The sequence below is a fragment of the Nicotiana tabacum genome, chromosome 17, assembly GCF_000715075.1.
Source record: "Nicotiana tabacum cultivar K326 chromosome 17, ASM71507v2, whole genome shotgun sequence".
NCBI classification, from domain to species: domain Eukaryota; kingdom Viridiplantae; phylum Streptophyta; class Magnoliopsida; order Solanales; family Solanaceae; genus Nicotiana; species Nicotiana tabacum.
In genome coordinates this window covers 142,091,489-142,119,230 of record NC_134096.1, presented here as the reverse complement: position 1 = coordinate 142,119,230, position 27,742 = coordinate 142,091,489, and the positions used below count along the sequence as shown (strand labels likewise).

The window sequence follows — 27,742 nt, the reverse complement described above, 5'->3', positions numbered from 1 at the left end:
TCATATCAGTAATATAGGGTACACAATTCCCTAGTCATAAGTTCTAACATAGGGTCTCCACTCTTTAGTTGATTTTATTTTAGACATAGGGTCTCCACTCCCTAGTCTCCTTTCTAACGTAGGGTATCCACTCCCCAGTTGATTTGATCTTAAATGCAGGGTACACCACTCCCTGATATCATTTCCAATATAGGGTATACCATTCCTTTGCTACATTTTTCCAACATAAATACCATCCAAAAAAACATCATCATGATCTTTTCGGGGTACACCATTCTCAACCTTTTATTGCTTTCAATAAAGAAGTAGTTTAGAACTTTGTTACAATAACTCACGAAATTATTCTAGTGAAAACTGGGGCAAAAAAAATTCATTCGTTTGTTTGTTTTGGTGTTTGAGCAAGTTTTACTTCGAGGCACAAGGTTCGAGATGACCAAAAGAAGAAGTCTCAATCTAGAGTAAAAGAAAAGGAAAAATAAGAAGTGAATTCAAAATGCAGAAGCAGATGAAAGATGTGAACTGCTCAAGACATGAATGAAGTCACGAGTACTGCATTCCCTTTTTTTTTATCAGAAGAAGTCGTAGAAGAATGAACTAGCACCTTCAGCTAACAAACATCAAGGTTCAAATCAAAAGTCTGCATGTAGAACCATTCAAGACTCAAGATCAAACTTTAGAAGACTTATAGATAGGGATCTTGTAACTCATAGTAGATAGGATTGTTTAGTTCCTTTAGATTTTGATTTTTGATATAATAATAGGACCACAGACCGGAGCCTCGACGGAACCTCACTCGACTCTGAAACTCATCATTCCACCACTCTCCTTGAACTACACGTGACCTGATTCCCTTATGAACCGGGATATGTAGGTTGTCCAAAACTAGGACTCGGTTGCACCATTTCCTTTATTTATTTTCCCTTTTGAATAATGGTATGGCAAAATATTAGTTATATCGCTCATCTTTTCTTTGCTTGAAAAACTCTTCATGTTTCCAAGCAAAGAGGGGCATGCTGTGAGCACCTAATTTTTGACCATGCTTAAATGTTTTTCCCACTCATCTCACCAATACGTCACTTCTCACTCCATCTTTTCCGCTCCCATCTTTCCACGCGTATCCCCACTCCACTTTACTTTCCCCCCACTCTTTGTCCCCCTACACTTTGTCCCCACTTTTTCTTGTCCCCCACTCCTTGTCCCCCATGCTTGTCCCCCACTCACAAACTCCATACCACTCTCCCTACCCATTAAAACAACCCCTAACTCCTTTCTCTTTAAAAAAAATGGACAAAACATCCCCTTAGAGGAACCCTAAAGCTCTAAAAAATAAAAAGACTATCGCAATCGCTTATCTTGATTTTCTCTCACACAAAATCATCTTTATTTTCTCCATTAGAGCCGCTTGAATACCCCATCCTCACAGCCATGTAGCAGCTCCAAAAATCACCCCTCAATAGCTACGTGACCACCTATAAACACCAAGGAACCAGCTACTTCAAATCAGCCATTAAAGCACCAAAAAACACCATATAAATGCCTCAATTGACGCCATAACCCACCAAAAACAACCAGCTCTTTACCATCATCTTTTCTGTCGAACTAGCTCCAAAACTACTACAAATAAGCTGCAAAATTAGTTGAAAAACAGTCTTTGAACAGCCACCAAAAATGTCATCAAAATCCATCACCGTCGAGGTCGCGTTCGAGCTCCGTCGTGGATTCCGATCGGATTTACTGTATCATCCTTCAAAGGAGGTTATTCTTATTTAATCTAAAGAGTTGATATTAAAAGGTCATTTCAATATTGTTATGTGCTTGGTTTTATTTTGATGTTTAAGTATTTCAAGCTGGATTCGTCGTTGTGTTCTTTATTACTCTGAATTTGTTTACTGATATTTTAGTAAGTTAGTGTTAAGATTGCTTACTAGTAAGTGCTTTTGGTTGATTTTATATGCAGTGTTTGGTCTAATTATTTGTTTAATATGATAATCGTAGATCAATGATTGAAGGGCCAATGGATTGCATGTGATCTTGGCTTGAGTGTTTTTTTTTGTAAGAACTTCGGGCTTGCATGGGAGTAATATTTGTCCATGTTGCCTTCTGTCAGACTAAGGAAGAGAAAACTTTTAAGCTTAATTCATCTCGTAAATAAAGTAAGTAATTTAAGTTTAGCCAAATAGTGAAGCAATAGTCTGACTCATTCTCATAACAATCGAAGTTGACCCATTTCTTTTCCATAAACTCTATGCCAAAATAACCTCAATTATAATAGAAAAATATTTAAACTCATGAACATCGTAGCTTGATTTAGGTGCGATTAATAAATCATCGTGACTATGGGTACGATTCCCGTGGCATGGTCCTAATACGTAAATCCCAACTCAAGTGCGTGTTCACGTGACTTGACCAATCAACTTCGAATAATAATAAATGTGTTATTGATTATGTACACGTACGCGTGACATGATGCTTGACGCCAAACAAAAGTGAGTACACGTACGCGTGATTTATTTCAAGATAATTTTCATAAATCTAATCAAAGCAATAAAAACTGACATAGGCAAAACATGAGAACCAATAAAACACATGCTATTCAAAAATAATATAAGCCAAATGTAGTCAATAAAGCAATCGTGCTAGAACCACGGGACTCGGAAAATGCCTTACACATTTTCCCCGGTCAACAGAATTCCTTACCCGGACTTTGTTTTCGCAGACCAATAATAAAAGAGTCAAATCTTTCTTTGAATAGGGATTCAAATAAAAGATGACTTGGAACACCCAAATATCAAATTCAAAGTGGCGACTTTGAATAATAAAATAATCCCTATTTAAAAATTGTCACTTTAAGTGGAAAAACTCTTTTACCCAACAAATATAATACACATCTTTTGGGGGGTAAAAAGGGGTGTGACAGTACCGGGCCGATGTGAGCCGGTCTCGAGGTACATATGCACAATCACCGAAGGTCTTCTCACCAAGGTTAAAGAGGAATGCAACTGGGTCAATAAGCATGTGGTGGTTCCTTCGCCCGAGGAATCGATCCCTACCCACGTGGAGGGTTTTCTAAGTATTTACACTTATCCCTTCACGTTGGGTACCTTAGACCCTATCGTCATTGCCTTTTGTAAGAGGTATGATGTGATTCTTGGCCAGATCCACCCCTCCTTTTAGAGAATAGTGATTCTCCTCCGATTTTTTGTAAGCAAAATCGAGGGATGTCCCTTTACCCTCGACCACCTTATGCGCCTCTACAGTACCCGACTCTATCGAAGGGGCTGATAAAGCTTGCTCATCGGGCCAGTAGAGGACCATTCTTGAGCATAGACGAAGCTCGGGACTGAGGTTGGATGGGCCGATTTGTTCGAGTAAAGACTTTGGACCTGATCCCCGCTAAAGACATGACATTTCCCGAGAAATGAAACATGAAATGTAAGTAGTTCTTTGCTTTGAAGGTTCAATCTTGTTATTTTCCCTCTTATCTCTTTCTTCATTGATGTTTTTGGAGTCGCAGTTATGTCCCAGATGCCGGACGCAGTTCCTGAGCTTAATGAATGGGTTGAGGGCCTTGTGTCACAGAGGCCGTATTCCGAGCGGTCTTGGATGGAATGATCAAAGGGGCGATGGGAGGCACCTAATCATGGAAAGTTTTCTCTTTTGATGTAATAATGTTTAATTCCCTCCTCGTACGGTCAAATTCTTATTGTTATTTTCTTTTGTATGTCTCCCAAAAGATGTTGCCATGAGGCCTCCATCCAGTGAGGAGGATGTGCCTCTCAAGTCCCATGCTCCGTAGCAGGGTGATAAAATGAAGAGGAAAAGGGTCCCGAGTTCTCTGAACTCGGAAACAAAAAAACCGAAAAAGAGGTCGTGCAATACCAAGGGAAGCACCAACGCTCTATCCTCAGACTCAATCCGCCGATTAAGGGACAAGTTCGAAGAAGAAGAAGAAAGGGATAAATCTCAGTTGGTGGCCCGTGTGCGGGCAGGTGTTATGATGCAAGGGTCTTCTGAACCGGCAGATGCCAAAATCAGGTAGTCCTGACATGAGGGGGTCGATGAGAGAGTCTTAACCGAGGCTCACGAACCATAAAGGGTTGAGGCCACTCCGCCCCCAGCTAAGGGGGTTGAGAGAGAGACTGGGGGCGACGCTTCTCGAGGAGAGGAAGGTATCCCGAGAGACGAGCTAGGGGCGATCGACATTACTGGGTCCCTTCATATTTTAGACGCCATGATTTGCGAGGTCGATATGTTAGAAAGTCATTCTTATGAGGGGTCTCAGGGGGTGACTGAGATCCACCACTTCTTGGACGGATTCGAGTCCACTGCCTTCGAGGATGTCGATGGGCTCGGAGACTTACCGATGCCAAAGCAGGTACCATCGCCAGGACCCAGTGGGTCTTCCTCGAGCCCAAAATTGGTGAACCTGTTCCCGGCCCCGAGCGTCGATCCCGACCGAAGACGGTCAATAGCTTTCTCTATCCCAGAGGATGCCCGGGTTTTCTCTGCCCCTGTGGGGGTCGCTAGCTACCTTCGGTGCTTGGTGACTGAAGAAGATCAGGTAGTGATGGACAAGGTGGAAACCCCCTGCCTATTCAATGAAGCCCAACAAGCATTAAATCGGGTAACTTTGTGTACCTTTCTTCTCATATATACTAAATTTAAAGTTGTAAATAACCATAACACCTTCCTTTATGCTTGCAGGATTCGATGCTGCATCATGAGACTTTACTCCGATACCGGGAGGAATTAGCTCACCACGAGGCCGAGGTTCGGGACCTCACTGAGAAGAGTGACTGAGAAGCTTCAGGCTGATTTAGTAACGGTTTGGAATGAGCATGTCGAGATGACCGAGCAAGTATTTCGAGTGCTTCATGATAGTGAAGATGAATTAAAGATAGTGACTATCGATCCGATCCTGCAGGTCCGGCAAAGGCTTGAACAGATCGGGGAGCTTCAGGCACAGGTAGATGCAATTCAAGTTGAGGTTGAGGAGTTCAAGAAAAATATGGACATCTTAGCCTCGAAAAGGGAAGCTGCCCAAGCACAACTGGAGTCGAACGAGACCCATCTCCGAGCTGCAAAAGAGAGGGCCTCGGTGCAGGTCAAGAAAATCGAGGAGCTTCAATCCCAATTGGACATGGATATTTATGATAAAGAAGACTTGGCCAATGAACTCGAGGCGTCCAAATATGAGGTGGTCGTGTCCAATACAAAAGCCGATGCTAAAGTGTCCCAGTTCAAGGTCAACATCGAGGCCATCGAGGCGCAGGCCAAGAGCATGGTGGATCATACGAGGTGGCAAGCTCGAAGGGAAGCCCTCGAGGGAGTCCATGCTCAGGACTTCGATATGCTAGTTGAGGTCGAGAACGCCAAAGCAGAAGATGCCAGGTCCCGGAAGCTGGCCTTTCCTTAGGAAAATTCCGAGAGTTTAAGCGAGTCTGAAGGCGGGGAAGATCCTGAGGGCGGAGATGCTGCCTCCGATGAAGACCAGGCCACTTAGGCCTTTATATTGTTTGCTTTGTTTTGCATCTTTTTGAGGCCGTTTTTGCCATTGTAAATTTTTGAATTATGGCATTCTGGCCTCTATAAAAAGATTATTGGGTAAATATATACAAGGCATTCTTTTCCCTTTTGGCTTTCAAAGTTTTCCTCCACTTTATTATTTGTATTCACAAAGGTCGGAATGCCTTAGCATAAAATAGCTTAGGTTGTGTAAGTTCGAACAAACCCTGCCTTTTTATTTTTGAGTCATCTTGAAGGTTCGGTGTTACCGGGAACCTTCTCCAAAGTAAGTAACTGAGATTATTGTTAGTCGAGGGTACACTTTAAAACCGGTTATGAAAATTTCGAAGGCCTATTTTATGTTATGATTCTCGGACGTCTCTGAGCCGTGTTAATATGGTTGTAGCCTTTTAATTCGGGTGTAGCCCAGTGAGCTTGCTTTCCTGAGTTATCGAAGCTTGCCTAAGATAACAGTCCCCGAGTGGGTATGGTCGTGGCCTTTAAATTTCGAGGGTTGCCTTCGAGGTCTTATTCCCCCGATGTTTAATAGTTTGATCTGTTCGAGTTTATTTTTTGGACGGCAGTCCACGAGTGAGGGAGTGATCATCCGAACTCTGGTTATAATCGTCTCTTGAGCTCGTTTCCTTAAGAGATCGAAAGTACGAAATTGTATAGTGGAAAATTTTCTAAGACATAAGATAATTGCAAGGAAAGTACTTCTCTTTATTTTTGTGAAAAATAGTTATACATGCGTACATGTTTTATGCCAGGGCTCGAGCAACCTATGTGGGCATGGTTTATTTGATCGTTTGGCCCTTACAACGAATCCTACCTATCGAGACACTTCTATTACGAAGTAACTTCCTCGCAAAAGTCGATATCTAATGGTAATGCCCCCAAGTATTTGAGGTTGATTGTAGAGGAACCTCGGATACTGTTAGTGCTATCTTCGACACCGATTCTTGATTGGCCTTTGATTCTAAGTTAGCACGATCCATTGTTGACTCGTTAAAAACCTTTCTGAAAAACCCGATTTGGACAAAAACGGTTCAAGGGGAAAAGAGCTCAACGCGTGCTTTCAGACCTAAAGGCTTCATCTCGCTCCTTGTCGACCACCTGCAAGTGTTAGTCTAAAAATAAAAAGAAATGAAATGGGGTCGTGCCTTAGCAGTAATATTGTTTTAGGCGAGTTACATTCCAATTGTTCAGTAGATATTCTCTGTTTGTCATTCCGAGCTTATAGGACCCTTTCCCTGTGACCTCGAGAATCTGGTATGGTCCTTCCCAGTTCGGACCCAATTTCCCTTCGTTCGAATTCCGGGTGCTTAGTGTGACCTTACTTAGTACTAAGTCCCCGGCATTGAAGTATCGAAGGTTGGCCCTTCGATTGTAATACCTCTCGATCCGCTGCTTTTGGGTGGCCAATCAAACAAGGGCAGCTTCACGCCTTTTATCTAATAACTCTCGGCTCGTGCTCATGGCCTCGTCATTTGATTCCTTTGTTAAATATCGGAATTTGATACTTGGCTCACTGACTTCGACCGGTATTAGTGCTTCAACGCCATAAACCAATGAGAATGGGGTAGCACTGGTACTGGACTTCGAAGTCGTGCGATATGCCCAAAGAACTTCGGGCAGGATGTCTTTCCATTTTCCCTTAGCGCCAGTCAACCTTTTCTTGAGGTTTTGGATTATGGTTTAGTTGGTCGATTCGGCTTGTCCATTCCCACTGGGGTGGTATGGTGTGAACAAGATCCTTTTGATCTTATGATCTTCGAGAAACTTGGTCACTTTGCTGCCGATAAATTATTTCCCATTATCATACACAATTTCATATGACATCCCGAACCAACATATGATGGGGTCCCAAATGACGTCAATGACCTCCTTCTCCCTGACTTTCTCGTACGTCTGGGCTTCAACCCAGTTAGAAAAATAGTCAGTCATAAATAAGATAAATTGAGCTTTACCTGGTGCCCATGGAAGAGGGCCAACAATGTTCATTCCTCACTTCATGAATGGCCATGGCGACAAGACCGAATGCAGAAGTTCTCCGGGTTGATGAATCATCAGAGCGTGCCTTTGATATTTATCATATTTTTTGTACGAACTCCTTCGCATCTTGTTCTATATCGATCCAGTAATAGCCGACTCTGATTATCTTTCGAACCAATGATTCGGTGCCTGAGTGGTTCCCGCAGGTGTCTTTGTAGACTTCCCTCAGAACATACTCGGTATCTCCCGATCCCAGACATATAGCTAGTGGGCCATCGAACATTCTTCTGAACAAGGTTCCATCCTCGGTCAAGCAGAATCGAGCTGATCCTCAAATAGTCTATGTATTTATTCCTCCAATTCAAAGTTATGCTTGTAGAGTTTATTCCTCCACTACCGATCTCGTGAGATGTATGACTTCCCCCGATTTAAGCTCATCGTCCTCAATCGAAGAGCCTAAGTTTACAAGTGCATCGGCCTCACTATTCTGATCTCGAGGTACGTGGTGCAAGGTCCACTATTTGAATTGATGTAATGTTACATGTCGCTTATCCAGGTACATTTGCATATGTTCTTCTTTGACTTCGAACGTTCCGTTAACTTGATTTACCAATAGGAGGGAGTCGCACTTAGCTTCGATCACCTCTGCCCCTAAGCTCTTAGCCAGTTCGAGACCTACAATCATGGCCTCATATTCGGCCGCATTGTTAGTCAATTTCACAGTTCTAATGGATTGCCTGACTATGTTGCATGTGGGTGGCTTCAGTACGATGACAAGTCCGGACCCCTTTATGTTTGATGCATCATCCGTAAAGAGGGTACAGATTCCCGAAGACGTCCCCGAGTTTACCAGTAACTCTTTTTCAACCTCGGGTATTAGGGCCGGTGTGAAGTCAGCCACGAAATCTGCCAAAATTTGAGACTTAATGGTCGTCCGGGGTTGATATTCAATATCGTATCCGTTGATTACTACGGCCCATTTGGCCAGTCTCCTCGAGAGTTCGGGATTATGCATTATATTTCGCAATGGGTAAGTTGTCACAACACATATAGGGTGGCACTGAAAGTACGGTTTTAGTTTCTTGGAGGCGCTTAGCAAAGCGAGTGCCAGTTTTTCCAAGTGAGGATATCTAGTTTCGGCCTCACCTAAGGCCCGGCTAACATAATAAATCAGAAATTGCGTACCTTGTTCTTCCCGAACTAGGACTCCACTTACCGCTATCTCCGATACTGCCAAATACAAGTATGGATGTTCGTCCTCCTTTGGTGTGTGAAGCAGTGGCGGGCTCGATAGGTATTGCTTAAGTTCTTCCAAGGCCCGTTGGCATTCCGGGGTCCATGTGAAGTTGTTTTTCTTCTTCAACAACGAGAAAAATCGATGACTCTTGTCGAAAGACCTCGAGATGAACCGTCCCAGGGCAGTTATGCACCCGGTCAGCCTTTGTACGGCCTTCACATTGTCCATTACCATGATATCCTCGAGGTCTTTGATCTTGTCGGGGTTGATCTCGATTCATGTTGGATACCATGAACCCAAGAAATTTACCTGATCTGACACTGAACGCGCATTTTTCTGGATTCAGCTTCATGTTGTATTTTTTCAGTATACTGAAGGTTTCCTGCATATGCTTTAAATGGTCCTCTGCTCGCAGGGACTTAACTAATATATCATCAATGTAAACTTCCATAGATTTCCCTATTTATTCTTCGAACATTTGGTTTACTAGGCGTTGGTAAGTGGCACCAGCATTTTTTAACCCAAATGGCATTACATTATAACAATATGTGCCGTACTTAGTGATGAAAGAGGTCTTTTCTTGATCATCCGGGTTCATTCGTATTTGGTTATACCCGGAATAGGCATCTAGAAAGCTGAGGATCTCATGGTCGGTCGTGGCGTCGATCATGCGATCGATGTTAGGCAACAAGAAAGAGTCTTTGGGACATGCCTTATTTAAATCCTTGTAATCCACACACATTCTCAGTTTATTCCCTTTTTTAGGGACTATCACTACGTTTGCTAGCCATTCCGGGTATTTGACTTCCCGGATGGACCCTATTTTAAGGAGTTTAGTTATCTCATCTTTGATGAAAGCATGCTTGATCTCGGACTGCGGTCTCCTTTTCTGCTTGACCGGATGGAATTTCGGTTCAAGGCTTAGTTTTTGAGTGGTGATATCCGGTGCAATCCCTACCATATCAACATGGGACCAAGCAAAATAATCCATATTAGCAATAAGAAATTGAATGAGTCTTTTCCTGAGCTCGGGAGTTAATCCCGTGCCCAGGTATACCTTTCGATCGGGCAGATGTTTGATTAGTATAACTTGCTCCAGCTCTTCCACCATCGTTTTAGTAGCATCAGAATCATCGGGAGCTATAAAGGATCGAGGAACCCCGTAATCGTCGTCTTCGTCAATCCCTTGCTTGTCCGATTGGGTCGAGGCTGGCATCGATGATTTCTATTTGGCTTCATGTTTCACATTCGAACCTGAATCCTTTGTCGATGAGAGTGTTGATATCGAATTACTTCATCGACGGCAAACATCTCCTTTGCGGCGGGTTGCTCACCGTAAAGCGTCTTTATCCCTTCTAGTGTTGGAAATTTTAATGCATGGTGAAGGGTCGAGGGCACAACCCTCATGTTGTTGATCCATGGCCTTCTGAACAGGGCATTGTACCTCATGTCCCCTTCGATCACATAAAACTTGGTCTCATGGGTGGTACCGACTACGTTTACCGGTAACGTTATTTCTCCTTTAGTAGTTTCGCAAGCCATGTTTAATCCGTTTAACACTCGGGTCGTAGGCACGATTTGGTCCTGTAGGCCGAGTTGTTCTACGACCCTCGATCGAATGATATATGCCGAATTACCTGGATCAATTAACACACATTTAACTCAAGTTTTATTCATGAGTACAGAAATTACCAGTGCAACATTATGGGGCTGCATGATTCCTTCTGTGTCCTCATTGTTGAAAGATAAAGTTCCTTCTGGTATGTAATCTCGAGTCCGTTTTTCCCTTGTGATTGATACATTGGTGCGTTTTATCATTGGACCTTGAGGAACATCGACCCCCCTCCCCCCCCCCCCGATGATCATATGAATAACGTGTTGGGGCTCGTCTAGTTTATTCTGTTTATTGGAATCCATGTTTCTAAAATGATTCTTAGCTCGGTCGCTCAGAAATTCTCGAAGGTGCCCATTGTTGAATAACCGAGCTACTTCTTCTCTCAATTGTCGACAATCCTCCATTTTGTGGCCATGTGTGCCATGATATTTGCATATTTGATTGGGATCTCTTTGTGTTGGATCGGATTGTAGAGGTCGAGGCCATCTGTATCTTTGATACGTCCGATAGCTGATACGATGGTGGTTGCATCAACACTAAAGTTGTACTCTGCTTCTTTGGGTCCGATGAGCTTGTCGAAGACATTCTTACTCATGAGCCCTAAAGAGCTCTGACCTCGATCACTTCTTCTTTCATTTCGTACAGGACGCCGCCCAGGTCCGATGCTCCTGCGATCTCCATTATATGGTTGTTATCGTTCTCTGTTCAACCTCGGTTCTAGGTTGATATCCCTCTTAATTATGTCGACTGGTCTGAGAGGATAAACGATTATTCTATCAAATATTCGACCCTGATCTTCGATTGATACCGATTATGTACATCGGCCCAAGTGACAGCCGGGTATTCTATCAAATTCTGCTTCAACTGCTGCCAAGCCACCGAGCTTCGAACATTGAGTCCTTGGGGTGAAAGCTTGAACTGCCTAATCGTCGGCGACTGGTGGCATGTCCATCCATTCCATTTGGAATCGTGATACGAATTCTCGAGCATTTCGTTCTCCTTCTGCCTTACCTTGAAAATGTTTGATTTCCTGGTTTCGACCTTGATGGCTCCGGCATATGCCTTTACGAAAGAACCTGCAAGCATAACAAATGAGTCAATAGAATTAGGTGGCAAATTATGGTACCATATCATAGCCCTCTTTGACAGGGTCTCTCTGAATTTCTTTAGCAAGACTGATTCGATTTCGTCATCCTCTAGATCATTCCCTTTGATAGCGCATGTGTAAGAGGTGACATGCTCGTTCGGGTCAATCGTTCCATTATATTTAGGAATTTCGGGCATTCCGAATTTCTTGGGAATCGTCTTGGGAGCCGCGTTCGGGGGGAAAGGCTTTTGCACGAACTTTTTGGAGTCTAGACCCTTCAATATTGGTGGTACCCCCGGGATATGATCAACCCTAGAATTGTAAGTTGCCACCTTCTTGTCGTTTGCCTCGATCTTCTTTTCCCTCGACTCGATTTGTTTTGTCAATTCTTCGAGCATCTTCATGATTGCAGGGTCGGTCCCAGATTCTTTCTCGTTCGATTTCTTTGAAGCTGATTTGACCCTCTGGATAACTTCCTGGGATGGCTCGATCTCGATCCTGTCCGGTGGGCGATTCTGATTTTGGAGCTGAGCTATCGCTACCTGTTGAGCCTGCAACATTTTGAAGATTACTCACAGGTTGATCCCACCCTCTTCGCCGCCATGGGTGCTTTGAGCGGCCGATCGAACATCCCTATGGACATTTCCCTCGGGATCGACGGCCAAATTTGTATTGATGGCTACATGCGAACTGACGTCAACCGGATCTACAGCCGGAACTCCATCGAGATCGACCGAAAGTACGTCATTCCCTGGTGCTATATTGTCATTCTCGTCGTGGTGGCCGTAATCATTGTCAATGAGAAGGGGTGCCGATTGTGAGTTCGATATTTTGGTCCTGGAATAAAAAATACTCCAAAGAACAAGTGTAAAATAGTGTGTGTTATGAAAGTTTGCACCAAATAATCATTATTATCCGTAGCCCCACGGTGGGCGTCAAAATATTTACCCTGAAAAACGAATAACAATTAAATTTATACGCGGTTTTAAGGATACGTGATATAACTTGGCACAAATTAAGAAGACGGATTAATATTGAAATTGACAATAGAAGAATGAATGTAAACCACACGTATCGAATTGCCTTGGCCTTCGAGTTCGACCACCGTCCAACCAAAGATGCTTCAACTTATGTATGAACGAGCTAATAGAGTAACAAGATAATAAAAGCTAGAAAGTGTCAGTATATTGCTTTATGTTGTGTTGATATGATGTGTATTACAAATTATTAGACCCCCCTTTATATAGTAGGGGTGTCCTACTCTTGGTACAATTCTATACAAGGTAAAAAAATCTTATGATTTTCTAATTACTCGGCCTCTCCTTGATATGTACCGAGATTTCTGCCGTGATCCTCGACCGATCGCGGATATTTTGGCTGTCTGTTATTTGGCTCGGTAAGTTTTACCTCGATCTTGCTCGGTTTCGATTTTGCTTGGTCTCGATCTTGCTCGATCTCGTTCTTGATTGGTCTTTGGGTCACGAGCTCGACGATCTAATTTTGCATCATGGTTCGATATAATACGAGGCCGAACCTTAACCTATCATATTTCCGTCTCGATTAACCACACAAGGGGCAAGCCCGGTTTTGACCGTATACAAGATCATTAGTGAAGACATTTAGCTTTGTTTGATTAAAGTTAGAAATACCGATGTCACTATTGGTAGCTCAATTAGGGAACTGTTAATATATATTAGCCTAGGTATACACACTAACCACTAGTATTTTGCATCACCAGTAAGTATCAAGAACTGACTCTACCTCTAATTGGGTTTGGTCATCCATTTCTCTTAAGAAGTAATGTGAGTATTGGTTACAGAGTATAACTTATAGAATTGTCTTATTAAGTCTTTATTGCTCTTAGAATTTTGGTCAACAAGTGTCTATATCATTGAGGTAATCATCTCATGCGTGTCTTGAACTTGTCTGTTTTACATCTCTCTCACGTGGAATAACATATTGTGGTGTTCTTTTCTGAAATAACTTTAGTAATATTATCATATAGTAGTAGTTAAATAATACTAATATTAGGGTTTGATCAAGGCCTTGGATGGATGATCTTTGCACTTTAAAGTGCATACTCCTACCCGTACTAACTAATGGCAACAAGTAATAAGGAGACGGGAAAAAAAGAAAGTAAACAAGCACGAATTACGTTAATCCTAAAATGTATGTTAGTAATATGTCTCCAACAATTGATTTTCACTTAGGTAACTTTAACTCATTTATTAGACCACCTGTTAAGTACAAAAATATGATCTGAATGACAAGGATTCCCTCTTTATGTTACGACCAAAAAAAAAATAAGGTGCCATACGGAAGCTAGTAAAGTAATACTTGAACGACGATAAATCAGACAACAAAAGAAAAATATATTAAAAGAGACACAGATATTTAACGTGATTCGGTCGATTGACCTACGTCCACGGCGGAAGTGAGCAATCCACTATATAAGAGAGAGTAAAAAATATCAAGAGAACAACCTCACAAAGAAGCAAATACAAGTAGCACACTAACACTTGTCCCGAAAAGTTCTCCCTAAACAAGACTCTCAAACCCTATATGGCTACATTGTGGATGCTACTGAGTGAGAATGAAAGATCCTTAATTTATAGAAGTCCAAACATTTTCCTCTTAGAAAAAGGACTAGCCAAATATGAAATAATTATAAATTTTTTTTCCTAAAAGGAATTATCAATTATGATGATATATGTTGTCATTTCCTTCGAGAGATAAAAAAACTCATATATGATAAGAAAATCAAGACAAACATCTGATAATTATAGCTTTACTCTACTGATTAACATCTTTATTAATTCCGTTCTTGTTAATTACGACAATTTACTCTAGACGTCTTCCCGGGTAGTTCATGATGATTAAAGCGATCAACTCTCTTAATGCCACATAGGGATTTTAAATTCATTTTTCGTTACTGTGCTAACGCACTTTAGAAGCGTTGGAACAAAATGGCGTAGAAGACAAGTGAGAAGGAACACTACACCAAACCCAAGGGTGTCTTTGGTACAAAAGAAATCTAAGTGATTTTCTTACCTATTTTTTTGGTATTCGGTAAATACGCAAAAAATATTATTTCAAAAGTAATGGCAGAACCAGAAATTTACTAAGGTGTTTCAAAATATAAAAAAGTAAATAATCAAAAAAATTAAGGGAGTCTAAATATATCCTCTCTGTCTCAATTTATGTGACGGAGTTTGGACTTCAAGAGTCAAAGAAATTTTTCTTTGATCGTGATTATTTTATATGCATTTTAGTTATTTTGAATTGTTAATTATTGTGGCGTATACTACTTCTTATTTAGTTTACAAATATATAAATTTTATTTCAGAAAACTTAGAGATTCTATATCTGTATTCACAGTCAAAATTAAAAGGTTTGACTCTCAAAATCCGAACTTCCCCACATAAATTGGGACAGAGGGAATAGTATATATACATAAAAATAAATTTTTGAATTAGGTAAACAAGTGTAAGGCGAAGAGGTGTCAATTGACACCTCTTAGTGCCACCTCTTAGTAAAAGTGAAGATCGGGGTAAGCTGACGGTGAGAGCGAGTGGTAGGGGGCCAGGATAGGGGTGGTTGGTCGGTGGAGGGGGGAGGTAGGAGCGGTGTTCGGGGTGGAGACAGCGGCGAAGCTATGTTGGCCCAAGGGTGGTCAACTGACCGCCCTTCGCCGAAAAATTATACTACGTATAAGGTAAAATATTGCTTGTTATTGATTAAAAATAGACTTTGAGCACTCTTGCATAACCCACTGGCAAAGGCTATTCAAAATTTAAACACCTTTATTGAATTTTCTGACTTCGCCACCGGAATGAAAGGAGACAATCAGCATGGAATGCTATTTATGAAATTTGTTTTTTCCTACTCCCACTAGAAAAGTCTCCTTCCTAATTTTGAGAGGGTGTATTTAAATTCTACCCCTGTTTATAAAATTTGATATCACCTGATATAAGTTGAATGTAACATAGATTGATCTTTTACTCTTGTAGCTGATGTTTTTAATATGCCTTGAGAACAAAAGGAAATACGTATAAGTTATGCTTAACATTAACTTCATGCATGTATGAAAACCAGTATAGCTGTTATGAAATAATCACGCAATAATCATACATTACATGATTATTCCTTGTAGATTAATTCTTATATCTTAAATCAAATGATCTTTTGTGTTCAATAGAAATATTATTGATGTGTCTTTTCTTTATATAACTCTGTTATCAGTCAAGCATGCCATAAGTAAATTAAAAAAATTCCGTTTTGTTCGGCCACATACAATATATAAAGGGCGCGTGGAAGTAGTGATCAACAAGGGTATTGACAGACGACAGACATACCAATGGGGATTGGGGACCCAGCCCTAAGAGGGGGGAGGGGTAGGGTAGGGCGGTGCCCTAACTCTGAAATCCTAAGTCCTATAGCTCTAGAGAAAAGGCAGTCAGTGACAGTGAGTGAATTAGTCAGGGCTTGTTGATATCCAATCTCATCCAACCCAATCCAAATAGTACACTAAAGAAAAGATTTTCCAATGATCATGATTTAAGAAGACTGCTCCTTCTCCCCTTTTTTCATCGTGAACAGCAATGGCAAAATGATGAGTTTGAAGAATATATGATTTTGAGCAAAAGCGTTCCTCCTGCCCCTATACTAATGCGGCCGTTATTTTGGGGCAGAAAGGAAAAAGAAGAGTATATTTTTTGAGGTTTGAACCTTACCCCCCTTCATCGTAAATATCATCAGACAATTCTTTGCATGTCTCCTCATACATACTCTCTCTCTCTCTCTCTCTTCTTTATTACTTGTGTTTTCCAATGCCACCATCCTCCACAATTATTCTTTTATTTCATGTAGTTTACGGGAAAAGAAAATTCATTTGGACTATGACTACTGAAATTCGAAATATTGCAACTTGACAACTGAGACAATAACATGTTGGGTAATGCAAGTGTTCTATTATAGATTAGGTACGTCTAGTTTTCACTACCTGAAGGAAGATAGAAGCACACAAAAAGAAATCAGCAATTAGAAACGTTAAGGTGCTACTCCCTCCATCACATTTTATGTGTCATTATTTGATTGGATATGGAGTTAATAAAAATTTTAAAACAAGTGAACTAAATAAATTATAAATAATTGTGCGGACATAAATCATTTTATTAAGGATAAAATATTTGAAATTATTTTTCAATATAACATTGTATCATTTTTTGGGACTAAGTTAAAAAGAAACTTGTGCCGCATAAGCTAAGATAGAAGAAGTAATAAGTAACCGCTCGGCCTTTTATCTCTACGACTCTACCCATCAAATGGTTCATCAAAGAAGCGAAATGGCTACTTATAACAACTTTATTCTCCCCACATTAAAGAAATTGATCTTGCACGATGTATCAGATAAGGCAATTTAGGTTACCACTAAAAATGGCAAAATGGCAAAAGTTCTAATCTCTTAACAACAAACTGAATTTTGGAAGCCAGTTGTGTGGGTGTGGCCTACGCCTTCCCGAAGGACTAGTTTGAGCACAACTCACTTGAATCCATCAAGTTCAACATTCGAACATATGTAAGTGTTGAAAAATTATTAGAAATCATAGTGTGTGTATGTGTATATATGTCATAAATTGTTAAATTGTATGTTTCCAAACTCATTTGAGTTTAAATCTTTGGGTAATCTTTTACAATTTGATATACAGTATACTTCCAGTTGCAAAAAGAAATCCCTCCCGGCTCCCACGCTCTTTTTTTTCCTTATTATCTACTGTAACCATGGTATTTTTCTTTAATTTGCTTTTTCTCTGTCTTTTTAGCATTAATATTACCCATAAACTTATTCCGACGCAAGCACCCCTGGTCCGACCCCGAAAAATGGAGATAATTATGACAGCCATAGAAAAGGACTCATGAAGAAGCAAGTGACCAGACTCGAAAGAAAAACAGACAAAGCTATCTAACTGACATGTGGGCCACTGACGTCGATGGTCCAGGCCAGTTATTGTGATGGGCACATATAACACTTCATTCACATTAGAGTGATTTTCTTCCATCTGCTTTGGCCCCACTGCCTTCAAAAGCTTTTTTTTTCTCTCAATAATTATGAAGCCAGTCCCAATCACAAAGATTTGGGTGGGATGCTTTACCATATATGGTTTGACAATTTTTTCATGCTTTCCTGGTTTTGATGACCCTCATTCCCTTTGGAGTACTGTCCTTTTGAATTTCTACTGAGCATGTGTTCGAAGAAAAACAGAGCCAATGAGAAAATTATGGACAATGCTTCTCTTCTTAGTTCATGGATACTTGGAGATTTAGTTGTGGATCCACGATGATCTTTGTAACTTTTTGAATCCACTTGTACGTAATGTCCTTTATGAGTAAGATGAGGCAAGAACCAGCATCCATTTTCACTTTCTAACATACTTATAACTCGGCTAGATTTCAGTTCCGTTCACTTATTGTTTCAATTTCACCTCTGTATACTTTCAACTAGTACGGAACTACTTGTCCTTGTTAGGATAAACAGCCCCGCACTCAACTCTAAGCCAATCCAACAACCATCTTGAAATAATTCAGACTCACTACCATGGGTCGATCACTCTCTATACTAGGAAATTGATGTAACAAAAAGTGCTCATCGTGAGAAATCACTATGGTACATAACACAACACATTCCATAGCAAAACATACAGAGCGGCAATGAAAATTTGATAGAATCTCCTGTATTGTAGCCAACTAAAATGTAAGTGAACAAAGCTACTGCAATTCACAATAAAGCAGGGAAGTAGAACGCCGAACTATAGGCACATACATCAAGAACAAAATCGAGTCAGATAAAGTTATTTACAAGAAGGAAATAAGGGAATACTGTCTAATTTATCTACAGCACTATACTTACTTGCAATCGAGAATACCAATTTACTCTTCTTTTCCTTTTATCTTGAAATGGTAGACAGTTAAAAACATTGGTGGTACAGTATCAGAAAGCCTCTCTTGATGCAGCATCTCCAGGCCCAGCAGGATGAATCTGGACTTAGTAGGAGATGGAGCACCAAAAAGTCCAATCTCATTAATCACATTAGAGCCCTCAAAAGTTTTAGATGTTTCACTCATAAAAATCACAAAATGTGATCTTCAAGCAATCAAACAAGGTTCATGACAAATCAGTCCAGTAATAGGAGGACTATACCGCCACAGTTCTCAGCTCAATCAATCATTTGACCTTCCAACTACGGATTTTTCTTGTAGCCCAAACTGCAATTATGTAGGACAGAAGATCAGTAAAACTCAGAAGTCAATGATATCAAACAGGATATATTTTTTGACAAGCTTTAGTACAATGACGGACCAAGATATTATGCAGCATTCATAAGCGGACTTTTTTCCTCTAAGTTGCATCATTCAGTAAAAAATGGAAGTAATTCTATCTTTAACGAGCCTGACTCGGGGAGAGAAGACAATAGGGATGAGCTTTCAACAAGCTATCGTCATTATGGTACTATAATAGAACCGGACAATATGCAGCATTCATAAGCAGACTTGTAAGCAGAATAAAGGAAGAAAGATAGAGTGGTTAGCTTTCTGGCCTTTGAACGACTGCTGAGCTTGTTAAATGTTATATGCACATATGGTAGCTTTCCAGTTGCTGAACTAGTTAGCACATAGAAATATTTGAGCTAAGTGTATAAGAAGACACTAACCAAAGCTATCCTACCTTCTACTGAATCTAGACTCCCCAATTTGCTCTATATACTATAGATTCCAAAGGCATATGTACCTTGTTTATAATGAGCCAGGGATTCTACCCTTTGGCCAGATAAAGTTGACATGATTAGGCTAAACTATTGCAAAAACTCAAAAACTGTTCTGAAACACCTGAAAAGTTTATCATTTGCCGCCGACGGGCTACTCGACTGAGGCAGGTGTTCTTAACAGCTTTCATTTTCTTGCCCCGTATTATACAACCATTTCATTCAATGACCAAGGATATTATCAAGCAAATCAATATGAGCTGCAATAGTATGCTCCAGAGGAAGAGAGGGACAGAGAAAGAGAGAGAGGGGTCCCAGCAAATACATCAACATTATGATGAAAATTCAGTACCTGATCTTCCTGTGTTCTAGTTCAGAAAGCACTCTGAGGATCACGCATTATGATCTGCCAAACCCTAATGTTATGCAGACAATGCTCAGGAGGCACAAGCCAAGAAGATTTGGTAGATTTGTTCTATCTCTTCCCAATACACGGACTTACCATGAAATTCCTCTATTTTCTTCCCACATAAGCTCCCAATTTCGATAAGTCTGGGATCCAAAATGAAAGCTCAGAAGAACCAGTCACAAACATTAAGCTTCCTGGAGCCCACTTGATCATAGGTGGCTCAGTATCTGTACTCATCCAACTGGCTACCTAAGAGATGCAGATGGAAGAATAAGATTGGTCAATACAATCAATTAAGCAAAGAGCTATTGTAACTAAGAAGCTTCACCACTTCTGTATGGAAGAAGCTGCTTGAATTCTTTTCTTTTTCCAATTCGATCTTCAAGTGACACATTCTCCCTTACACTACTAGTATGACTCTCCGCTTGCATCATTTCACATCATTTTCTATAGCTATTCATCAATTGTTAATTAACAAGTCATTCAACTTACAAATATTTCAAAAGGACATTCTTTGTCATCCCATGCACACACCAAAATGTGGCATGATACCAAAAGAAGTGAACTCCCTAGAAACACTCGCAGGGCAAGAGAAGCAATAGAAAAATAGAGGGGTGTGAGCAAAGGAGACAGTGGTTGACTCATCCCTAAAACTAGCAAAAAGAAAAAGTTGGTCCGTAAAGCATTATATTTCCTTCTGAACAGACTCATTTAATCATTTACAAATAAAGTTTCCTGCAAAGAGAATACCAGCATTAACCTCCTCTAAGATTACAGCTAGTGAGTCTTCCCCAAAAAATAATCAAATTATACTAGTATATATACACTTCTTATCATGAGCAAATATAAAGGGTTTGATAGTAGCAGATATATGGTTTTGTTCATACCTCTTTGCCACTCCGGACACTCCAAGCATACACACTACCATCACCTGATCCTGCAAAGTAGTTCAAAGCAACATGTTATCTTTCTCTTTTTACCTTCTCGTTCTTTTGGGAGGGGGGATGGGATAAACAAATAAATTTGCTGGAAAAAATTATTTCATTTGGATATGCATCTGAGGATTAAGGAAAAAAAGAAAATGAACCTAACTGTCTATAAGACAAAAGAATCCGATATTCATATACCCTTCTGGAGTTGATTCTGTCCTAACCCTACACCGGTTTCTGATTAAGCAGCTTCACGGGCTATAAAATGTCAAGTGATTCTTGCTGCGAGACAACTTTCCCTACCAAAAGACAAGCTGCTAACTAAAGCAATAGATGAATAAGCTTCCTTCTTTCTCCTCCTTTCTCTCTTAAGTTGAATGAAGTTCTTCTAGAAAGATTTAACTAATTTCTAGGGGAGGCTCGAGATCATTTCACCACTAGTACTAAGCACAAAATTTTCGTCATTTTTATTGCACCACTTCTATGATGAGTACCTTCTATGATTGTACCTGTGAAGACTTTCACAAATGGACTAGTGTAATCTAAAAAATATAAGATCTCAAATAAAAAATATGATCTTAATTTAAAGCAGGAAAAGAGGAGGAAATTTTTTTAAGCAAATGCCTATATTCTGCCAGTACGAACTCAATCCATGCAAGTCAATAACATTCACGATTTTGACAATTAATAAGCTAGCCTCAAACACAAATTTGTTGTATTTAAAGGTTCTTTAGTCTCACACTTAACCCCCCCTGCACAAATCGTGATTTTCTAAGTTGCTCGGACTTTCCAAAAATATTGTCGTACCCGTGTCGGATCCTCCTAAAATACACTACTTTTGGAGGATCCGACACGCACCCGACGGCATCTTCCGAGAGTCCGAGCAACATAGGTGATTTTGATCCCAACTAGTTGTATCTCCTATATGGATCCCTTTGCTTTTATTGCATTTTAGTTAAGTTTGCATTGATTTCTAAAGATTTCAGGTAATTTGAGACAGTTTCCCTTTATGTCACTTTAGGTCTACTTATGTTCTTTGAATTATGTAACACGATAAAAAAATTCTTAATGGGTGGCAATGACACTTGAACCCAGAACCTCTATATGCTCTTATACAACATACAAAATTAACTATAATTATAGGAGCTCTCCAGATATCAATTAAGCAACCAACCAAATTCAAGCAATTTTTCTCCATTTATGCAACCCAGCAATGCACACCCACCACCTACAAATAGAAGGAGGCCCTATAGAAGCGAAGTTTATCCTCAGGACCAAACAGTAGTACACAAAATTGCATTCGCATAATAGAATGATCCATACACCAAGATTTGGAAAGTGAGAGACATGATATCCAGAGGACTTGATGCACCATAAAAAGAAAACTGTAGCAATATCATAACTTCAAAATGGAAGAACCAGAGGAGTAATAAATAGCAGGAGCCCAGCATGAATATCATGAAGAAACTGTTACCTGATATAACAAACATTCCTTCTGGGCTGAAAGATGCCTCCAATGTTGAACTACTTGAAACAGGCTGCACATTATATGTTGATAACTGCAGGAAACAGGGTAAAAGCATAATCTATTTAGTGACAATAGTATGGAAAAAATCCAAATGCTCCTCTGAACTCAAGGGTGGAAACAACTCACAAGTGTGCCACGAAACGAATCAAGCACATGAATATGCCCATCCGTAGTTGTCAAAAGCACAAGTCTCCCATCATTACTGAACTTAACGATGTTAGCATCAGACAAATCTCCTCCAACAGAGAAAATTTCAAAAGGCCCCTTCAAAGAGTAACATTTTTTTTCTCAAAAAAGAGTAAACTTTTAACAAATTAATGAAAGCAAAAGATGAAATTGACAAATATTATGCATATGAGCATATCAAATAGTAATTCATTTTCATGTATCAGATGCAAAACCTTTTCATAATTGCGTGCATCAAACATCCTTATATATCCTCCAAAAGCAATAGCAAAGACAAGTCCTTGCTCATCAATGGCAGTAGCTGGTCTTCCTTGCACTCGAAGAAGGCCCTAAGAACAGTAAACTTAGCAATTAATCAGATAAATGAAAAGAACATTTGGTAAGGACAAATAATGTCAATGAGGTGAGGTCTTTACCTGGCATTTATCAGCTCTTTGATCCCAAAGTAGAACAGATCGATCAAGCGAGCCAGAGATAAAATACTCCTTCCTAGAGCATAAGCTAAGAGACACAACCCTGCAAAAGACAAATACAGACCTCACTTTAGGATTGATATTCATTGGAAATCATATAAAAGTTGATACTGCTGAGAACTATGCCTGTCACGATGACCCTTGAAATACCGCAAGTACTTGTTGTCATGCAATGAAAGAAGCCGTAGAGATTCTGAAACAGTCCATCAAACAAATTAGTAATTCACTTGTTCTGCTTTGCAAGGATTATGCACTTATATTAAAGTATGCCCATACCATCCCAACCATTCTTGGAGGAGTATATAACAGTTGTAGGATGGGAAGTGAAGCTAACCAGATCAACCCCGTACTTTTTGCTGTTAATAGTCTTCAAACATCTGCAGTGACAGATAAATCACATAGCACCTCCAATAACATCGGAAGAAGGCAACAGCAAGATGACATTTCAGAAAAAGAATACATATCTTATGATAATACAAAATGTGGGAGAAGAAGAAGAGCATTTTGCCAAGTTCCTATGAGAAACCACCTTTTTGATAGAAAAGAGTTCCTATGAGAAGCCAATGTGGTTACTATTGATAGGAAAGTTTAAGTTTTAACGCTTGAAAGATTTTTCCGAGTACTTAGGCACATTATATTGCACCATCAACTCTTCTTTTCATGGACCTTAATTAACATCGATGTTATTAATTTAAAAAATAATAGTTTATCCATGCAGGCGTTCTGACATGACCTTTTTTTGGCCAAACTGATATATCCACTAATTTAGTTCGTCTTAAAAGCTAAATAAAAAAGGGTGACTTCAAATCGCAACTGGAAATAACTATAACAATAACTACGCCTTATTCCCAAGCAAGTTCGAGTCAGCTATATGAATTCTTACTACCATGTTGCTCCATTTAACTCCATCCAGAACCAATATTATACCAACTGGAAATGACTAATAGCTGCAAAAGGAATTTAAATAATTACTGGGTGCAGCAGCACTTTTTTTCTTTTTTGGCAACCAATACGCCATTTTATTGAACATTGCTCTTTTTGGGCAGAGAAGGAATATTAGAACATCTTTAACTTTTCTAATGCATCGCTTATTCAGAAACTGAAAGATCTGAACCACAGCCTACCAAGAGAACCAAAAAACAACAACAAATAAAGTATGAACTATTTAAATAATTACATTGCCAATAAAGTAAAAGAAAGATGCTTACGTTGCATTTGCAACATCATATAGACGAATGGACTCATCATCACTGGCCGTCACCAGATAATTTGATGTTTTATGAAAATCCATTGAACTGATCCTACCACTCTGCATGTAGGCAAAATCTATGTCAATATTTCTAAAATGATTTCACAGTCTAGACACTCTAGTTAAGAAAAACAGCATGTTTCACCAAATAGGATATTCTTAGTGACGAGTCCAACTGATAGGAGATAAAAAAATTGTATGCAATTCTAAATACATCATATGATTCTAACTAGAAAAGTTGCACGGTGATCAATCATAGCTCTTGAAAGTTAGTTTATACTACCATTAGTCAATCTTTCTAAACACAAAGAAAGACCAGAATATGCATTAACTAACAAATAAGGATCATGTGACTACAATATCTAGGGCTTGTTCTGTTTGTTGTATAGAAAAAAAAAAAAATCCCCAGTATAAACTTCTATACTATTAGTACAATGATTGGTTTTCAGTATAAAACTCTAACTACTACTACAACTCTAATTTTTCCTGATAAGGTAAAAGTTTTTACAACTCTAAATTACTATGTAATACAGAGTTTAGCTTCTTAAGAAAAAAAGAAGGTTCTGAATAAAACTCTATATACCTAATATTTACATAACTTATATCGTAACCTATATATTATTTTGTACCGGTAGAATGAGGAATAAGAATATGTGTATTAGCCATACAAGGATTAGGTAATTTGTCATTTCTGCATAACGATCCATGTATTATTATTCATCACACCAAAACAACCCCTATAGCATAACACCTACAATACATAACTCGTCCATGAATCAAACGACCCCTTAATGTAAGAGCTGAACGGGTCTTAATACTTGTCAAATAGAACCAATCCTTTGTGTGCCTATGTATATTTCTTTCCCAAAAAATTGAGCAATGGATCTGTTTATTTCACTAGCAAGTTCTCCAACTACGTTAACAACCACTAATGTAATTTAACTTTTAAAAAGAAGGTGTATAATGCTCTTATGTATTAGCACTCATCAAAAATCACAAATGATGATAAAACAACTGCTTTAAACCAATTAAAATTTAAATTTAGCTTAGAGAAACAAGATTTTCCCAACTTAAAGGTCAAGCAGCGGTCCGGCTAAGGTTGTCCTACTGGATTTGGAAGTTACATAAACACAGAGTGCAATTACAATCTACTGCTACTCTTTCTGAACCTAATATTGTACTTTAAGTAATTAACAAGCACCAGTATGAACAATAATACAAAGGAAGGTACAAAAAAACGAGGACATATTTTCAGCTTTTAAGAACTTCAGTTTCCTGTAGCTTATGAAATGCTTAAACAAAGAGTTATAGAAAACGTACATAGTCGCGAAACGTCATGCCGACTTCCATGCTCTGTAAGATTTCTTCAGTGATCTCTAGTGAGACCTTGTCTTCTCTCTCAGGTTGTCCACCTGAGTATAATTTGCAATTGCCAACAAGCAACAGAAAAATAAAACGAATTAACACAAGGAGAACTCAAATTGCTTCTGCTTCACATTTTATACCCTACCTGCCATGGTTGCTCTTCAATAACTAGAGAGGCAGATTCTATTGCTTCTGCACTACCGACGACGGAAGTTTTCAACTGAGAACGCCTGCGAAGAGATGTCGCGCTTTTCTCTAGGATAACTCGGGATCCGTTAGAATTGGGCCGTTTTAGATACTTGGGGCACCTTTGGTAAAAATAGTATGGCCTAGCCACTTTCAAGAACAAAGTGCACATATATCAATTTTATGATATTAAGCTAGCGTTTGGTCATATAATTCTAAATTTATTTTAAAAAATTTTATTTGATTAAAGTTTGATTTGAAGATGAAAATCTATTTGAACATAATTTTTTAAAATATATTTTATATTTTTTAAAAAAATATATATAAAATGTGATTTCTTAACTTCTAAAAACTATCAAAAATATCCAACAATACCAAACAAATAAACTTGTTAATCATGTATATGTAGAACCTTTATTGATGCCATTCATTATCATTAAACCATAACCATAGTCCTGAACATAGATAAGTTTGGCACAAATTTATCATTTTTATAATTAACTACATAATACACTATCCTAAAAATCATAACCTGATATTTTAATATCAACTGTTAATAACATAATTACTAGCCACTATAATCCGTCAAATTGCAATAATATTACAAGATCCATCAGTCCAAAAGTAATGATAGTAATTAGCTGGTGGATTAGTTGGGTCATAATAGATTGTGAGTTTTTTTATAAAATACAAAAGTTTGGGGTAATTTTTATAATTCTTTAAAAAAATCAAACAATAATATTTTGGGCCAAAAATAGGTCTAGAGCTAGTTTTGGGATTTAAAAATTTTATTTTCAAAATCTACCAAAACATGGATAAAATTTATAAACAAACATATTTTGCCAAAAAAAATTTAAAAAAACTTGGCAAAATCTATGGTCAAACGGGGACTAAAATTATAACCAAAGTTTCTAAATTTTTAAAATTTAACCACTTAAAATTAACTTCAGACTCATGCTATCATAGCCGAAGTTTTTGAATTTGTACAAATTTAATCGCTTTAAATTAACTTCACACTCATGCAATCATAGATGAAGTTTCAAAATTTGTACAAATTTAATCGCTTTAAATTAATTTCAGAGTCACACGTTTAAAGTTCAGAGATATTTTTTACCCAAATCCTTTTTTCACACATCTAGTATATTGAAACAAGATGTTCACAATGTAAAGAGTCGCATTGCAGGCATATAAATTTTATTGAAATTAAATCCGTAAAATAATTTGGACTATATTTTAAATTCAAGATATATTAGTTCAAATAAATTCATTGGGCTAATATAATTGGATTAGTTATATATGTCCAACATATAAGGATTGAATAAATAAGTCTTAATCCATTGGGTCAACCCATTTAATTAGGCTAAAGTGATGAGCCCACTTCATTTAGCCCAAAATGACATCCTCCTAGAGGCCCAGTTTGGTGCTACGTGTCAAATAACGTGGCGCGCCAAATCAAACGAAACAACCAATAGGATCATACCATATGTCAAAATGACAAGGCATGCCAAATCACATTAAAAGGCCAATGAAATCGCGTCACGTGTGCAAGTGACATGTTCTGGCCAATCAAATACGGCCTTGTCACACTTCAATTTGATTGGTCGGAAAGAGTTTGTTCTTATCATAACTCTTCCCTCCCACAACTATAAATAGGGGTTTTCATAACTCAGAAAAGACCAGAAGTTATAACAAGAAGCAAGAGGGAGCTCGTGGATCAAACGCTGCAGATTTCTCTAAAAGTTACAAGCATTCAAGTGTTCTAAGAATTAAAAGATCAAGACGAAGATTCAAGAATAAGCTGCAAGCCCTTGGATAAAAAATACATCAAGATCAAGATCATATCTCAAGCACTTGGATTAAAATAAAATAAAATTCAAGATTGAGCTCGAAGGCTCTTTTATTTACTGTTGAAAAGTAGAATCAGAGGAAACATAGAGATTGTAACACTCAAATATTTGAAATAAAATACTACGATTGTTGCAATATTTTTCGGTCTTGATTTTATTTTCTTCACACAATTTATTGTCTACAAATTCTGGCACGCCCGGTGGGACAATCTCTACCTCTCATCTCAACTTTTCAATCACCAAAGTTCAAGAACATTGAAATAGCTTCAAAGAAAATCAACTCCAGTTCAACTTCTACCAAGGCTGCTAATTCCAGATTCTATGTTGATGTGGAAAGCATCCTCGATGATACCTTTGAAAGCTTTGGACCA

The 27,742-nt window shown here is 38.9% G+C and overlaps 1 protein-coding gene across 4 annotated transcripts; it reads right to left on the bottom strand.

Annotated features, from left to right (window-relative positions):
* Nucleotides 1-18,233: 18,233 nt before the first annotated feature.
* LOC107800485 (protein ANTHESIS POMOTING FACTOR 1) lies at nt 18,234-25,669 on the bottom strand. Of its 4 annotated transcripts, XR_001651425.2 has the most exons (13): nt 25,484-25,626; nt 25,294-25,385; nt 23,933-24,033; nt 23,001-23,101; nt 22,851-22,917; nt 22,668-22,767; nt 22,467-22,580; nt 22,192-22,329; nt 22,012-22,096; nt 20,496-20,545; nt 19,702-19,857; nt 19,552-19,615; nt 18,565-18,702 (listed from the first exon to the last, which is right to left on the bottom strand). XR_001651425.2 is itself a non-coding variant. In XM_016623662.2 (12 exons), exons 1-11 carry the CDS (start codon nt 25,488-25,490, stop codon nt 19,714-19,716), a joined length of 999 nt encoding a protein of 332 aa, XP_016479148.1. In that variant the 5' UTR covers nt 25,491-25,626; the 3' UTR covers nt 18,564-18,702; nt 19,702-19,713. The 4 variants fall into 4 exon arrangements, 2 of the variants coding, with proteins under 2 accessions (XP_016479148.1, XP_016479147.1); XR_001651424.2 differs by having other exon boundaries at nt 18,234-18,702; nt 19,552-19,857; XM_016623662.2 differs by lacking the exon at nt 19,552-19,615 and having other exon boundaries at nt 18,564-18,702.
* Between the last annotated feature and the right edge of the window lie 2,073 nt (nt 25,670-27,742).